The 16,316-nt window shown below is 43.0% G+C and overlaps 1 protein-coding gene across 43 annotated transcripts in view; it reads left to right on the top strand.

Annotated features, from left to right (window-relative positions):
* KCNMA1 (potassium calcium-activated channel subfamily M alpha 1) overlaps nt 1-16,316 on the top strand; it is a 767,331-nt gene that overhangs the window by 667,480 nt on the left and 83,535 nt on the right. For all 43 annotated transcript variants that reach the window (XM_063607449.1, XM_063607448.1, XM_063607447.1 and 40 more), the window contains one exon: nt 15,670-15,793. In XM_063607449.1, coding sequence (XP_063463519.1) covers nt 15,670-15,793 — 124 coding nt within the window. The remainder of the gene's footprint in view (nt 1-15,669; nt 15,794-16,316) is intronic.

The raw sequence follows: 16,316 nt of genomic DNA, 5'->3' as shown, positions 1-16,316 counted from the left end.
GATTGAAATCAAATTTCTGTTAATTGATTTTGACTGATAAAAAAAAAAGTCTAATAATCTGTGGACTTGCCAAAGCAAAGTTCAAAAGTAATCCAGTTCTGCTCAGGCTAAAAGCAATATTAATTATGAAATACAGCATGCATGTACATGTTCCCTCCTTTCCTTCCTTCCTTCCTTCCTTCCTTCCTTCCTTCCTTCCTTCCTTCCTTCCTTCCTCCCTCCCTCCCTCCCTCCCTCCCTCCCTCCCTTCCTTCCTTCCTTCCTTCCCTCCTTCCTTCCTTCCCTTCTTCCCCCTCCCTCCCTCCGGTCCTCCTTCTCTCTCTTTCTCCCTCACTTCTTTCTTGACTATGGCTTCCTCTGGTAAATAGCAAGTGAAGTCAAATTTCAACAGCATTCTGCAGTTTCTTCTTCTTGGCCTATCTGTCTTTTATCTCCCCTTTTTGTCTTCAATTCATCTGCCAATCCCAGCATTTTTTTCCTCCGACATTCTGACTCTCTACCACCCAAATGAAACAGGAGTGATTTCAGATTTGCACTGCTCACCCTATGTGGTTTCTGCTCTGGAAATGCCTGCCATCTTGACATTAGTTTTGTCTTTTCATGGCCACCGGCTCTGATTTTTGAAATACAATAGTGGTGATTTCCACTCCCCATATTCAATAACATTTGCATGTTCCTGGCCCTCCACATCCACCTTTCTGGAAAATAGGCAAGGGCAGTCTTTCTTCATGTGGTTGAGGACACAGGTTTTCCGTGGAAGACTCACCCCGCCCAACTCCTTTTCCATATCACCATCTATTCCTGTTAAATGTTTCCTTAAAAGTTCTCTGCCTTCCGGTTCACCCAGCCTTCCTTGGGTTTGGCTGATTTGCATGCTTGTTTACAGTTTATGAGGAGGAATAAAATGTGCCAACTGCCAAGCTTTTCGTTTTTATGATGCCAGTGTCATGCAGCATTCATTTCCTATTTACTCACCTTTAGGTAATCACCTTATCTAATTCTAATAGTTATTCCCATTTAAAGTAGAGAAAAGCCCAGCCACTTTCCTTCACCTAAATTTAGAGAAGCAAATAAATAAATAAAGAGAAGTCTGAAAAATCTGAAACCTTTGGAGCCAAATTCCCTGTCCCTGTTTGCTATGTAAAGTATGGCTCATTTCTTTGATCTTGAGTAATAATAATTCTGAGGAGTTATACTGTTTTCATATGCTTCAAAGCTGTGTCAAAGTTTTGCTGCTTAAGGGTACTTCTTTATTCTGTTGGCTCTTGGGTACCAAGATGACAGGTCTTCTGTATGAGGTGGAGGCTTTTTTAAGTCGTAGCCTTCAGCAAAACATCAAATTACCAAATCCAGGGTAACATACTTCTACACAAATGCCTTTCCCGTAGATATATTATACCATATATATTAAATACTTTAGTGTTACACGCTACATTTTATGTGCAATAGAAAGTGATGGTTTGAGGTAGCCTTGGGGGGACTTTTTTTCCACAAGCAGAAAAAGCTAGTGTATATCGTATCAAGTATGGTTTTTACAGGACTTTCTGCCCGAAGGCCTTTGTAAATAAGTAATGATCAACAGATTGGCTGTGGGTTTTTGAAAAGCATGCCTGTGTCAGTTTGCATGATGGGGGAGAATTTTCAAAGTGGATCTTGCTTTCATTCGTTGCTGGAGAGGGGCTGAGGGAGGCAGTCATCCTGGGCTGGAGCTGTCTGTTTCATGGTACATCAGAATTGCTAAACGTGGGTCAGGTGGTGAGTGGAAACTTGCCAAGCTACAGAACTCGGGCTTCTCGTGTTGGTTGCCTTTGGGCTGCTGCTAAGGCCTCAGTTCCTGTCGCTGGGATGTCTTATCCCACCAGCCCACCATGGTCTCCCTTCACAGCCCAGCTGGAATGGGCCATCCCATGACAAGTGAGAAAGTCTTAGACACTCCTCCCTTACCACGTCTTTCTATGTCCCAGGTGCTCCACATTCTCCATCTGACCTGGGAGCAAAGATGGACCCCTCCTGAGCCCTCTCTCCATTTCCCTTGACTTCCAGTTTACAGAAAGACCCCAGGGCCCTTTGTTTTACATTTGAATATCTGGCACTGGCAATGAAGTCATGGGTCCATTTTTGCTAAACCCCCTTTGTCGATTGGCAGAAAACAAGGGCTCTCCCAGCTCCCTGTGGCTTTTCCAGTTGCCCCCGCCTCTTCCGACACCTGCTTTCTACTCTCTAGTAAATGGGACTTTCAGGTCCTATTCCTCATGACCTGAAAAATCCATAAAGGAAGCTAATGACTTATTTGAAGTGGATTTTTCGACATGAGTTTGTGGCTTGCAGTTTGAGCAGAATCAATCATTCTGAATGCGGGCAGGTTTTAGTGGCCTATGGGCAGTGATAGGAATAGCTCCAAGAGGAACTGGAGAGCCCAGAATGGGCTAGGATGGGCTGTAATTTACCACTGTGGCTTCTGCAAATAAAACAGGCTCCTGCGTGAAGGCTCCTTCCAAATCATCTGCCAGCAGGAGATGCAACGGGGACTCTGCACTAATGGTCTTTTCCTCCCCTTTGTTCTTGTATCAGGCTTACCCTAGTGTTTAAGTGTCACTTAACTCTGCACGATCATTAGGTGAACAGCCTTGTTTTGTATATCTGGATCCTGAGGTAGTATGTTTCTGAGTCGCCTCGACAGAAAACAACCCTCACATCCAGATAGAGCTGAATGGCGAGTGTCTGGGCCCTAGGCCGAGGACACACGTGTAATCATGGATAAATTTGGCTCCACACCCACAGAGGAGGTGTGAGCCATGGAGGCTTCCAAGTCCCTGGCTCTCTCTGCCTGTTATTTCCCTTCCTTCCTGGTCTCTTACTGTGGAATTATTGAAGGAGCCTCCCGTAGTTTTCCTCTAAAATCACCAAGCACCCGTTGCCCAATTCTCCCTACTTAGTGGGGTGGTGCCTTGTAAGGATAGCTATGTCTTTCCTCATTTGTAAAGTCCTAGGGGGGGCACAAAGTTTGTCTCTAAATAGCTAAGTCAAGAGTTCTTAATTTGGGGGCCTTACCAACCCTATGAACCTTCAATGAAAACTCTCTAGGAAGTCTTTCTAGGAAAAAATAAAAAGTACACTTGATCCCATTTTGACCACAGTTGAAGTAGATTAATGGATTCCTGAAATCTCCATTCAGGATCCCTGGTTACAATCACGTTCAGTTTATTCCAGAGCCACCTCCACATAGTTGCATATACAAATGCTTTTTGGTTGATGAGATTTCTCCAATGGGTAGGTGGTATGGAGTAAACACCTGGGTTCTCACACTGAATCCTCACATGGAATCCAAAAAGTCTGTGCACTTCGGCTGCCTGCTTTTAATCTTTTTCTCAGATTAGTTCCCATCCAGCAAATATTTAGCGAGAGCCTACTGTGTGCAAGTTGTCATGGAAGTTCTTTAAGGAATCTAAAGTCTAGCACCCAAATGACTTTAGATCCCTTAAAGAACTTCCACACAGTCTAATAGATTAGACTAGATCCCTGCCTTCAAAATGCTTATAGTTTAGCAGAGGAGAAGACAAGCACATAAAAACACAGAATTGGGTAAGAACAAGCTGGGGGTTCCACTAGCATGGGCTGTGAGAATAGAAAGAGCTGGCATTACCTCTGGTTTGGGAGGCTGAGCCTGGTTTAGGAGGAGGTCTTATTGAACCTAGTTCCATACCATGAGGAGAATGCTCAGCTAGTAATATTACCTGTCTAGGTTTACCAGATGCCAGGCATCATTCCGAGACTGGATGCCTGTAACTCACTGAGTCCTAACTACAACTCTATAAGTAGATATTACTCTTGCCCCCATTTTACAGGTGAGTATGTTGAGGTACAGAGATGTAAAGTCTGGTAAATCTAGGTAAGTTTTCCCTAATTAGGATGATGGAGGACATAGGGACTGTGCTCAGACCACAGTAAATGCCTGGGTGTGGCTATAGCCAGGGGTCTTTGGAGTGGCCTAGATGGAGTGGAGAATGTAAGAGTATTCTGGCACCCAGTCATGAACGCTTTGCTTGTCATAGGCATTAGGGAACCCCTGAAGGTTTTTGAGGAGGCGGTAACCTAACTTATGTTTTGGGGGAATCACTGGTGGCAGCAGAGAGAAGGGTTGGTAGTCCTCCATCAGGAGATTTCTGAGACACACACTACATAAGCACAGGGGTGTGAAATAGAAGGCCCACTCAACCCCAGCCTCTGCCAAGGCCATTTGGGTGCTAAGCCATTCAGGGTTTGCTGTAGAATAGTAGACTAGGACTGGGATACATAGTTTTCCCAAGGACACACATAATTCCTGACATCAGTCCTGAGACCTAGAGTTTTCCTCTAAAATCATCCTAGTTTTCCTCTAAAATCATCAAGCACCCGTGGCCCAATTCTCCCTACTTAGTGGGGTGGTGCCTTGTAAGGATAGCTACATCTTTCCTCATTTGTAAAGTCCTGGGGAGCACAGACTTTGTCTCTAAATAGCTAGGTCAAGAGTTCTTAATTTGGGGGCCTTACCAACCCTATGAACTTTCAATGAAAACTTCAGTGAAAGTTAGGATTTATATAGGATGTATCAGGTGGGCAGTTTACACAGATAGCACCCAGCTGGGCTGGCAAGGATAATTGACAACACCCAGAAAAAAGAAATTGAACATTTTGAGGAGAGTTTCGTGTCAGGAGACCCAGAAAATATTAGACATTAGTTTCCTGAATGGGAGGCAAAATATGATTTGAGGAAAACAGATTATCCTCTTGGGCATCTCCTGGTCATTGAGTGAAATAAACTCATCTACTTGTTAAGTCTCATCACCTCTCTTTTGACTCAAACCTTTCGTGGGGTCATTTTGTTAGGACTTCTCACATCAGAGCCTGCTAGCATGAAAGATTTTAGTAATAGAAAATGGCAAAATGGACTGAGCCAAGTCACCCTCACAATTCCTTCCACTGGGCAAAAGAAAGAAGGAAGGCAGGGACAGCTTAGCTAAGTAAATTCACCTCTTAATGCACAAACTGATAGCATATGACAGGCCTCCCCCAGGACTGGAGAAGAAAAAAATAGTTGGTGTCATGGTACCGAGGCTTGGGTGGACCACACAGGTCCCTGGACAAGTTCATGCTCAGCAGATGGTCATGACCTTGCCCTCGTGTCAAGAGCATCTTGTACAACCTCCTGTAGGACTGATGAACGTGTTGGTTCTCCCAGGCTCTCTCCCAAACATAAAGGCAACAATTTCCTTCTTCTGAGAATGCTGGCTGCCTAACACAAGATGACATCTTAGGTGGCAGCAGGGAAAATAATGCAAGTAGATAGATGCAGAGAAGTTGAAAAGGACCCTAGTTCTGCCAGGGTGGCTACAGCCTGGCCTGAGAGTTTTGTCAGTGTGGCTCCAGGGATGGCCGTCAAGTGGGAGATGGGGAGAGGGTGGTGGGCAGTGGTGTCTCGGGGGTGATGATCGTTATCAGGAGAGTGGAAGCCCTGTTGAAGGATGAGTTAAGGCAGGAGCCAGGATTTGCCCTGCAAAGCCTCAGGAAGTATCAGGAAATAGTAATCACCCAGGAGCCAAGGCACCCAAGAATGAGGCAGATCCAGTTGGAACCATTTATGGTGCTGAACACCCAACTATGAGCCCTTTTGAAGAGACCACCTAAGACCTAATCCAGCCTTCTGTGTCTGATACAGGCTGAGACAGACCTGTGTGGCCTGATATTCTTGAACATTGTACTCAAGTTCTTAGTGACTAGATACCATGTTGTTAAAGAAGGGTAGAACACTGAATTATAAGTATTGCACTTTGCGAGGACTAGTATTTAATTTGCTTGTTTAAATTTATTTGCTGATTAGCTCATGGGAAGAGAAGTCAGCAAGAGAGAGTCATTAGTGCAGCATCTAGTCAGTAAATCCCCATCAAGAATCAAGTGTTGACACAATGCCTCGAGTTCCACAGAGTCACAGAGAATCAGAGTAGACACCCAGAATGTGAGACGCCTCCTTCAATTTTGCACCCTAGGCACCTCCCTTGTCTAGCTGTAGTCCTGGCTTTGCTGAATAGAACTACAGCCTCATAATCTGTGTGTTGTTGACAATTGCTAACTTGGGTAGGATTTACTGAAGCCATATAGATTCTCCATCTGGGCAAAACTTTATAGTGGTGGTTCTTATACTTTAGCAGGTGTCGGAATCACCTGGAGGGCTTTGTTAAGATATAGCTTGCTGGTCCACAGCCCTACACAGTCTAATTCAGCAGATCTGGCCTGGGGATTGGAAATTTGCATTTCTGTTAAACTTCCAGGTGATGCTGATGCGGCTGGTCTGGGCCACAGTTTGAGAACCACTCTTTTGAAGAATCAGAACAGTGAGAGGAGCTTGAAGTGATGGGGGCCCATCTCTAAGAAGTGTTCAGACTTTGCACTGGAGAACCAAATAGTTGCTTAATTAAGAACATCTGTCTGACCACTGACATGTGTCCTCCCTGCTGATAAGTTACAGCAGCTGGCTCCAGGCGAACTTCAGGCAGCCTTGACTGGTTAGAGACATAATTTAGGGTTGTCCTTCACATCACAATGCCCTTTTTATAGCAAATGCGCTGTGTCCTAATTCATACGCAGTCCCTGTAAATGAAAAATGATGCAAGAACCCTGATTGTTCAAAAACAAATTGTTGCAAGATATCAGAGGTAAATGGGTTCTCACTGCACACGTTTTGGATCTCCACGAAAGGTTTGCTGAGTCTCTGTTGACTGCTTGAAGAGTGTTCGGGGACTAGAGATGATTCATCAGTTCCTTTAATTAGTTTGATTGCATCCTCTGCTGGATTCTGGAAATACATGGAAGAGCAAAATAGATCCCTGCCCCTAAATAGTTCACCATCTAATGGATAAAACAGACATGGAAATTATTATTGCCGAAGGAGCATCTCTAGAAGTTCCTAGGAAGGGAAAATAACTTCAGTCTCTCTGGCTGTTCAGGATGATGGCTTTATGAGGAACACTTGAGCCAAACTGTGAAGCCTGAGAAATGTCTTGTTAGCCCCGTCATGGTGCCTTACATAATAGATGCTCAATAAAGTCAGTATTTGCAGCTCGGATAAAAGGTCTGCAGAGGGATGAGAAATTCACCTCCTTTTAATCAAGCCTCTCATCTCCCAGGGAGACCACTGTAGGATGCCCTTAATTTGGATGGGATGCTCATAATGACAGAAAAGGCCTTATCGTGTGATAAGACATGAGGTCTTGAAAATCAAGCAGAGAAAAGAATGCAATTTTCTAGCCATTTTGTAACTTTCCTTTTTCATAACATTTTTGTGTGTTTGGCTGGTTTTTTGTACTTTCATGTAAATTTCTGAAGTCCAGCGTTGAACCCAGTGCCACCGAAGGAACTGGGATTTGCTGTCTTTGCCTGTAAGGGAAATTGTGCACTTTAAAATATGATATCAGCTTCCTCACAGCAGGTTTGCTAGAAAAGGGATTTGTGGTTTTGCTTTAGGCTGTTGTCTTCAAGGTGAGCTTTTTCTGTTCCTGTTGTAGCAGGGCATTTAGTTCACTTCCTGAGATTAATTGATGCCAAGTGGCATTTCTTGCTCTGCAAATCCTCAAAACAAAGATCTTTTGCAGGCACACCTCAGAGATATTGCAGGCTCAGTTCCAGACCACCACAACAAAGTGAATATCGCAATAAAGCAAGTAACACACATTTTTTTTTCTAGTGCATATAAAAGTTAGGTTTACACTCTTCTGTAGTCTATTAAGTGTGTACATACCTTCATTAAAATAATTTACTCCTAAAAATGCTAGTAATCATCTGAGTCATCAGTGAGTTTTAATCTTCTTTCTGGTAGAGGGTCTTGCCTCAGTGTTGGTGGCTGCTGTCTGATCGGGGGGTGGTAGCTGACGATTGTGGTGGCTGCGACAATTTCTTAAAATAAGACAACAATGAAGATTGCTGCATCGACTGACTCTTCCTTTGACAAAAGATTTCTCTGTAGCATGTGATGCTGTTGGATAGCATTTTACCCAGAGTAGAACTTCTTTCAAAATTGGAGTCAATCCTTTCATACTCTGCTGCTGCTTCATCAACTAAGTTTATGTACTATTCTAAATCCTTTGTTGTCATTTCAACAATGCTCACAGAATCTTCACCAGGAGTAGCTTCCATCTCAAGAGACCACTTTCTTTGCTAACCCGTAAGAAGCAACTCCTCATATGTTCAAGTTTGATCATGAGTTTGCAGCAATTCAGTCACATGTTCAGGCTCCACTTCTAATTCTATTTCTCTTACTTTTTCCACCACATCTGCTGTTACTTCCTCCACTGAAGTCTTAAAGCCCTCAAAGTCATCCATGAGGGTTGGAATTCACTTCTTCCAAACTCCTGTTGATATTTTCACCTCCTCCCATGAATCACGAATGTTCTTATTAGCATCTAGAATGGCGATTCTTTTTCAGAAGTTTTTCAATTTATTTTGCCCAGATTCACCAAAGGAATCACTATGGCAGTGATAGCTTATTAAATATATTTCTTAAGTAATAAGTCTTGAAAGTCAAAATTACCCCTTGATCCATGGGCTACAGAATGGTAGTTGTTCTAGCAGGTATGGAAACAACATTCATCTTATACATCTCCATCAGAGCTCTTGAATAATTGGGTGCATTATCAGTGAGCAGTAACATCTTGAAAGAAATCTTTTTCTCTGAGCAGTAGGTCTCAACAGCAGGATTAAAATATTCAGTAGATCATGCTGTAAACAGATGTAAATGCCTGACTTCAAAGCTTCAAAGGACAGGCTGATTCTTGTTGGAACTAATGCAGCTGGTGACTTTAAGTTGAAGTCAAAGCTCATTTAACATTCTGAAAATCCCATAGGCATTAAGAATTATGTGAAATCTACTCTGCCTGTGCTGTAGCAATGGAAAAATAAACCTTCAATTTGTAAAAAAAAAAAAAAAAAAAAAAAAAACAAAAACCATAATATCTGCAAAGTGCAATACAGCAAAGTTGAATAACATGAGGTATGCCTATGTTCTTCTTTTTTTTTTTTTTAGACAGGGTCTGGCTCTGTTGCTGGGCTGGAGTGCAGTAGTGTGATCTCGGCTCACTGGCAGCCTCAACCTCCTGGGTTCAAGTGATTCTCGTGCCTCAGCCTCCTGAGTACCTGGGACGGCAGGCGTGCACCATCTGCCTGGCTAATTTTTATATTTTTTGTAGAGATGGGGTTTTACCATGTTGCCTAGGCTGGTCTCAAACTCCTGAGCTCAGGTGATCTGCCCACCTCAGCCCTCCAAAATGCTGAGATTACAGGCATGAGCCACCATACTTGGCCATGCCTGTATTCCTTATTAGACTTTAGGCACACTGAATTTCTAGCTGTGGACACTGGAGGGGGAGCTGAGATGCAAGGGTTATGGGGTGAATTTCTGCTAATCATTCACATAAGTGGTGCATTTTGTAAATGCCTGCGATGCTGGTTTCCCTTTCTTGGCTGCTTAGAACACTGCAACTTGGGGTGTTTTGATGGAGAATGAACAAGATACGGCTGCCTCCTTAAAGTGGGAGGGTATGAGGTGGGCACCCTGCAGCACTGGCCTTCAGCCAAGTAGACCTTTTTGTTAAGGCTTTGCCTCTCCTCTCACTGGCTGTGCCACTTGAGCATGTTACTTATCTATTCTGTTTCCCATGTATACACAGAGCTCGATAATAACAGAAATTACCTACAGGTGTTCTTGTGAGTAGCAAATCATAAAATGTAGGTAAAAGTTTTAGTGCACCAACATTTGGAAGTGTTGGACTCATGGCAGCTATTCATCATAGTAACAACAATGGTAATAGCACTAGTAGCAGCAATAGTAGTAGTATTAATAGTAGCAGTAGTAGAAATAATAGCAGTAGCTCTATATCTTTATAATTGAACTGCTCTCCCTTTCCTGCCTCCTTTCACCATAATCAGAGCTAGTAATACATGAGTGGGTCCTAAGCAAAGTATAAAGGATGATAACCATAAGACTAGTTAACACTTCTTGAGGACATGCTCTAGGTCAGATGCTGTATTCAGGGCATGAAATATCTTTACTCATGTAATCCTCAAATGGAATCCATTGAATAATGCTAATGATTAACATTCCCATTTTACAGATGAAGAAACTAAGGCAATGTACAACTTAGCAAGTAATAGGTGAGCCAAGCCTTGAAGACAGACATTTTGGCTCTGGAGCCAGGGCGCTTAACCACTATGGTATACTGTCACTAAGGAAATAGGTGGTTTCCTGCCCTTAGTGGTATCAACCCCTGAACACTCCATTTGGAGATGGACTCTATAAGTCAGACTGCTCAAATTAGCTGGCTAGTGTTCAGGCTTCCTCTTTGCTTTAAGCTGGGCTGTCATTGGCATTGATCCTCAAATGCATGTCTAAGTTAAAGACGGAGAGAAGTTACCACTCTGGCAGAGCAGATCTAACATGCCTGTAAGTTGGTGGTGGGGTAGAGAAGGTGGTTGGAGAGGGGAGGGATATTGGCCGAAAACCTTTAGAGGAGATACTGGGTATTACATATGTATGTCTATGTATTCCTGAAATAATGGCAGGATGCTTTTTTCCCCCCCTTAAATGGACAAGAAAAACTTAAGATTCAAGAAGGGCAGCCGGGGGCCTTCAGCTAAGGGATATCTGATACATTGTGCCTGTTTTTCTTCAAGGTGGGCTATTGTGTTAATTTTCTAGGAATGCTGTAATCAAGTATCACAGACCCAGTGTCTTAAACAACAGAGCTTCTCACAGTTCTGGTGGCTAGAAGTCTGAGATGAAAGTCTGGGAGGGTTGGTTCCTCCCAAGGGTACTGAGGGAAGGATCTGTTCCAGGCCTCTCTTCTTGGCTTGCAGATCTCTGTCTTTTCCCTCTGTCTTCACATGATTTTCCCTCCTGTGGAAAAGTTGGCCCAAATTTCCTCTTCTTGTAAGGACACCAGTCCTCTTGGATCAGAACTCACCCCAATGACCTAATTTTAACTTAATTACTTCTTTAGAGACCATATTTCAAAATACAGTCACATTCTGAGGTACCGGGGGTTAAGACTTCACATAAAAATTTGGGGGAGAACACAGTTCAGCCCATAAAAATGAAACAGCAGATATATCTCACATCATAGAGTTTCTATTACCCTAAAATAGGGCATGTACATTGGCTAAGTCGCAAGTGACAAGTGAGCCTTGAATTAATTATGGTGCCTTTTAGGGAAATTGAAAATTACTTTGTGAGTGGAAGACTTAGGTAATGTCATTATGATGTGAAAGACAATATCTAATCCTGGTCCTTGATTTCAACTAACTGGTCTTTGAGGAGTTGTGGGAGAGGCTTTGGAAGTGGGTCTCTATCACCTTGCAAACTGAAGATGTTGGGATCCCTTGTTCAGGGAGATTTCTCATGATCCTCCTTTCCATACAACAAGCTGCCCAATTCCTCTGGGTCTCCCTGGATCACAGCAGTGTTGATTGGTGTGCTCAATGGCAAATGCTTGGACTTTCTTCTAGCAATAGAAGCTTTAGAAACTTTGATTTAGTCCCTGTGGACAACTGACTGTACACTCTCCACCTGTTCCAGAGATCTCTCTGCAGCACAAGCCAGCCTAAGGCACTTGAAATTACTACAGCAACAGCCATAGTAAAGAAATTTATACTGTCTGGCCAGAAACAGTTACAGACTCTATTGTTGCTGGAACGAATTGTGTTCCCAGCTTACTCCCAGACTGTGAAATCCAGTGAGTGTGTAACAGTTCTGGCCCTTACTGGAGCCATAAATTAATCCCTCTCCCATGCTGCTTACCTCTCATCTTCACTCTAGCAACCTTTCTTTACCTACTCAGGGCTCTCCAGCCTTCTGATATCCAACAATGGTCCAGTACTTTCAAAATTCTTCCAGCTGTGTCTTTCTCCAGTGACAGCACAGTGCTTCAAACCTTCAGGATCTTCTAGGCTCGCCCAACCTTTATATGCATATGCTCATGTATCCCTTGCTCTTGTGGAATGTCTCAATGATAGAAAACCCACTGTCTTGGGCAACAACTCATTTCATTTTTGAATTACTTTCAATTTTTATAACATTCCTCCTTTTTTGGAACCATGATTTTTGTTCTCTCTTAATCTCATGGATCATTCTTAGTCTGCTGTCAATCAGTCATACTCAATCAGTTTAATCCATCTTCGACTTGACTGTCATTGCACATCTGGAGACAGCTGGAAGGCCTGGTCTGAGTCTTCTGTACCTTAGGTTAGGTGGTATGGTATGGAGCATCTTCAGCCATGGTTTTAGGTGCCATTATTTGGCCCTTTTCATTTGGGCCTCAATTCTCTGGGTGGGTCCTACTGGCTATTAGTGGATCAACACTGCAACATGCTGAGATTCCTCTTCATTTCTCATGGTTCAGATCAAATGCTACTTTTTTTTTTTTTTTTTTTTTTGAGACAGAGTCTCGCTCTGTTGCCCAGGCTGGAATGTAGTGGCGTGATCTCGGCTCACTGCAAGCTCCACCTCCTGGGTTCACCCCATTCTCCTGCCTCAGCCTCCCGAGTAGAGTAGCTGGGACTACAGGCACCCACCACCATGCCTGGCTAATTTTTTTGTATTTTTAATAGAGATGGGGTTTCACCGTGTTAGCCAGGATGGACACGATCTCCTGACCTCATGATCCGCCCACCTTGGCCTCCCAAAGTGCTGGGATTACAGGCCTGAGCCACCACGCCCGGCCCAAATGCTACTTTCTTTGCAAAACCTTCCTTAATGCTACCCAAATACCAGGATATGAACAGCTTTTTTCTTGGTATTCTCATATCACCTTGTACTTTGCTGTAACACTTGCCACAAGGTACTGTAACTATTGAACTATTGGTGTATATATATTTTTTTCCTGCTATCTTGTGGACCTCTCTTTGACTAGGGACTTTATCTTAATCATTACTGTAGCCTCCATTCCATGCTCAGAATAGGGGATTCTTATTGGTTGCTTTACTGATTCAATTGGTTGCTTTACTGATTCAATAAACCAAAGTTAGAATTCCAGGTACCATGCTGGTCAGAGAAGGTAATGTCTTTGTTCCGGGAGGTTTTTGATGTTCCTCAGGTCAGTCTCTTGGGGGAAATCCTGGATTTTTAATATTTAAATGGTCCAGGCCAGGATGAGAGATGTGTGGGGAGTAGAGTGTAGTGTGGCATACCTCTAAGACTTCCTGGATGCCTCTGGATGTTCCATTGCAAACCATGGCTTGAGCTCCAGTGTGAAATTATGCCTGGTTTCTGGAAACCACTACCCCAGTTAATGAAGCTTGACATTAGCTGCCTTTTTTCTTTTTATTGAAGGGCGATCGATCATCAGGCTTGCTTATTTGCTTTTCTGGATGAAAGTTGTAGGCCCCTGTTACCAACGTCTGACTCCTTCCCAGAAAGAATCAAGTATACCAAACCAAAATGTATCTCCTCTTCCCCAAGGCACACATTTTCTAAAAGTGTTTTTTGTCAGCTTGCTGTTTCATTTGCTTGCTTGCTGATATTATGGGAACATAGTTCTGAGTATCTTTTAAATCCTAAATGCACTAGGGGCAGGTCTCAGGTCATCCTGAGGTAATACTTTCTCTCCAACCAGTAAACAGGGCAAGAGAATTTGAACCTGGCTCTATATCTTCAGGGCAAGTCTACTAATATCCTCTTGCAACTGAAATATGTTCTTCAAGGGCTGGAAAGAGTTAATTTTGTTCATTTTCTCAAACCTCTTCTCCATGGTGGCTTTTGTCTACCTACCTATTCCAGATAATATTAATAGATATCTATGCAACTGTTAAAGACTCTTCAAGGACAAAAACATCCCTCAAAATGTGCTCTCACCCTGATCTGTAAATAGTTCTTATCAGCCTTTTTATCTTAACATCTTTGACTAAGTTCAGTATTTGGAAGATGGCCTGGTGGTTTACATACCTCAAGACCTCTCAACAATCCAGACACTGAGATGCTACTCGGAGTGGGATTGTTCTTCTTTTAAGATCAGATATGACAGATATTCCTATAGTAGTCTAGCATGTTCATTGAAGATAACTTTGCAAGTTTGCTTCACATAGTATTTGTCATTTGGTGTAGTCTAAAAGCAAATTCTCAGGCATAAATAAATGCAGTGAGAAAGTTTTCTCACCTTATGTGGGAGTGGGGAGCGTATTGGAGGGTCATGGTAGTTATTCAAAAGCTTAATCCTAGGTTTTTGGGCCATGGAAGAGAGATTGCTGTCCCACTCTGTACTCTTGACATATAAGTGGGAAGTATCGGAGACATTTCAGAAGGACAAATAGTAAAAAGTAAATAAGAGTCAGCCTCTGCAGAGCGAGACTCTGTCTAAAAAAAAAAAAAAAAAGAAAAGAAAAAAGTCACCCTCTGATGTTGAAATATAGAATTTCAAAAGGTAAAATCACTTTACAATAAATTTATGGAATGTGACCCGATGTATATTTTCTGTCTTGTGTTGACAATATTACTCAGAAAAGATAGCTCCATTTCAAGAGTGGTTAAGTATAGCTGGGACAATGTCCTAATTATATGGCCAGTTTTGCAGGAAGGAACAATGACTTCCCAAACCCGAGGTGCTGAATCACTATCAGAGATAAAAGCATGGACATTGACTATGATTCAAGGTGCAGGAGCTTATTTATTGTGCTATAAGCTTGTTAGACCTGCCTGATTCCATTGCAGTTCTTAAGGTTGTCAGTGAGGCTCTGCCAACCCACTAGACGGGAGGCCTTTATGGAAGCATCTTCCTTTTCCACCAATAAACAAGGCAATAGAGGGTGAATGTTGCCCTGAGAATTTGAAACAAGTTTATTAAGACGCATCTGAGCTTGAGGCTCTCATCTAAGATATGCAGCAGTTGGGAGGTGAAGGTGGCGGGGAGCATCATTGGATGGTTAGTGCATATACAGTTGTCAAGGCAAGGAGAGAGGGTGTTGTTTAGTATTGAAATCATGTATTCCAGATGTGGGCATTTGGTAGTCAGTCTGCTCTGAAGTGACATGCTGCTGAATCTTTAAAGGCTTCAGCCAGGGAGAGCAAAATCTGATTGGGCAAATTGCTAAAATATTTAAAGTGCAGCCTGTTAAAGCTTTTACTGCGAAGAGCATCACGTCAGAAGTTGTAGTCAGAAGGAGCGAGTAATTGGCTTTCCATCCTCATGCCAGTCAGTCAGCATGAGGCTCTATTCCTGTTCCTTCCTCTTCATTGCCGAGGCTCACAGCAACCCTTTGGTGTGTCTGTCTGTGTGTGTGTATGTGTGTGTGTGTGTGTGTGTGTGTGTGCACGCTGGGGAGATCGAATAGCTGGTAAAATGAGAGGAAGAGGAGTGAGGTAGCCTTAAAAAGGGAGGCTGAATCCACAAAATGTTAGGAAGACCATTTAGGAAAAGAGGAGTGGGGGAAAGGCAGAAATGCTCACTGACAAAGGTCAGCTGCACTTCCAGAAGTGGGGTGGTGGTTTGGGGCAGTTGTCTCTCGAAGGATGGATTCTGTAAGCAGAAGAATGGCCTTCAGTGACAACCACTTCCTCTGCATCTTTCACATCCTCTGAGATGTAATTCAGGGGGCACTTTCCATTTATAATTTATCACATTTTCCACTTAGGTTTTCCTGTCCTTTTCTTCCCAGGCATGACCCCTTGTTAATTCCTGGCAATGATCAGATTGACAACATGGACTCCAATGTGAAGAAGTACGACTCTACTGGGATGTTTCACTGGTGTGCACCCAAGGAGATAGAGAAAGTCATCCTGGTGAGTGAGGGACTGTGCATCTGATGTTGCCCGCTTCTGCCCCAAACCACATTTGCTAGGAATGGGGTTTCCCTAGTGGGACAGTGGGATAACACTGTCCCTGGTCCTAATTATTTTTGATGAGTGAAATTCTGAGCATAGATTGAAGCAGCTAGACCTCTGATCAGAACATAAGCAATATTCAGATTTTTCAATCTCTGAATATATTGGCTCCTCATAAGAGTAGGTGAGCACTTGCTGTGGGAAAGGCATGGTGGGAGGTGGTATGAACATAATTCCTGTGGCCATGGCGCTGGTGTCAGAGCCTGCCTGTACCAATTATTAGCTGCATGGCTTGGGTAATTCATTTGACTTTTTGCACTTCGGTTTTCTTATCTGTAAAAAGATGAGATGAGAATGACCCTAACTCATAGAGCTGTAGTGAAGATTAAAATCCAACAGATGACTCAGTAAAGTTACCTCTTATTCTTACTATTATTAAATGCTGTGAGGAAAGCTGAATGCTGCCTGTATTGTTACTGGT

This window comes from Pan paniscus, chromosome 8 (genome assembly GCF_029289425.2).
Source record: "Pan paniscus chromosome 8, NHGRI_mPanPan1-v2.0_pri, whole genome shotgun sequence".
Taxonomy (NCBI): domain Eukaryota; kingdom Metazoa; phylum Chordata; class Mammalia; order Primates; family Hominidae; genus Pan; species Pan paniscus.
This window is presented reverse-complemented; position numbering and strand designations above follow the sequence as displayed.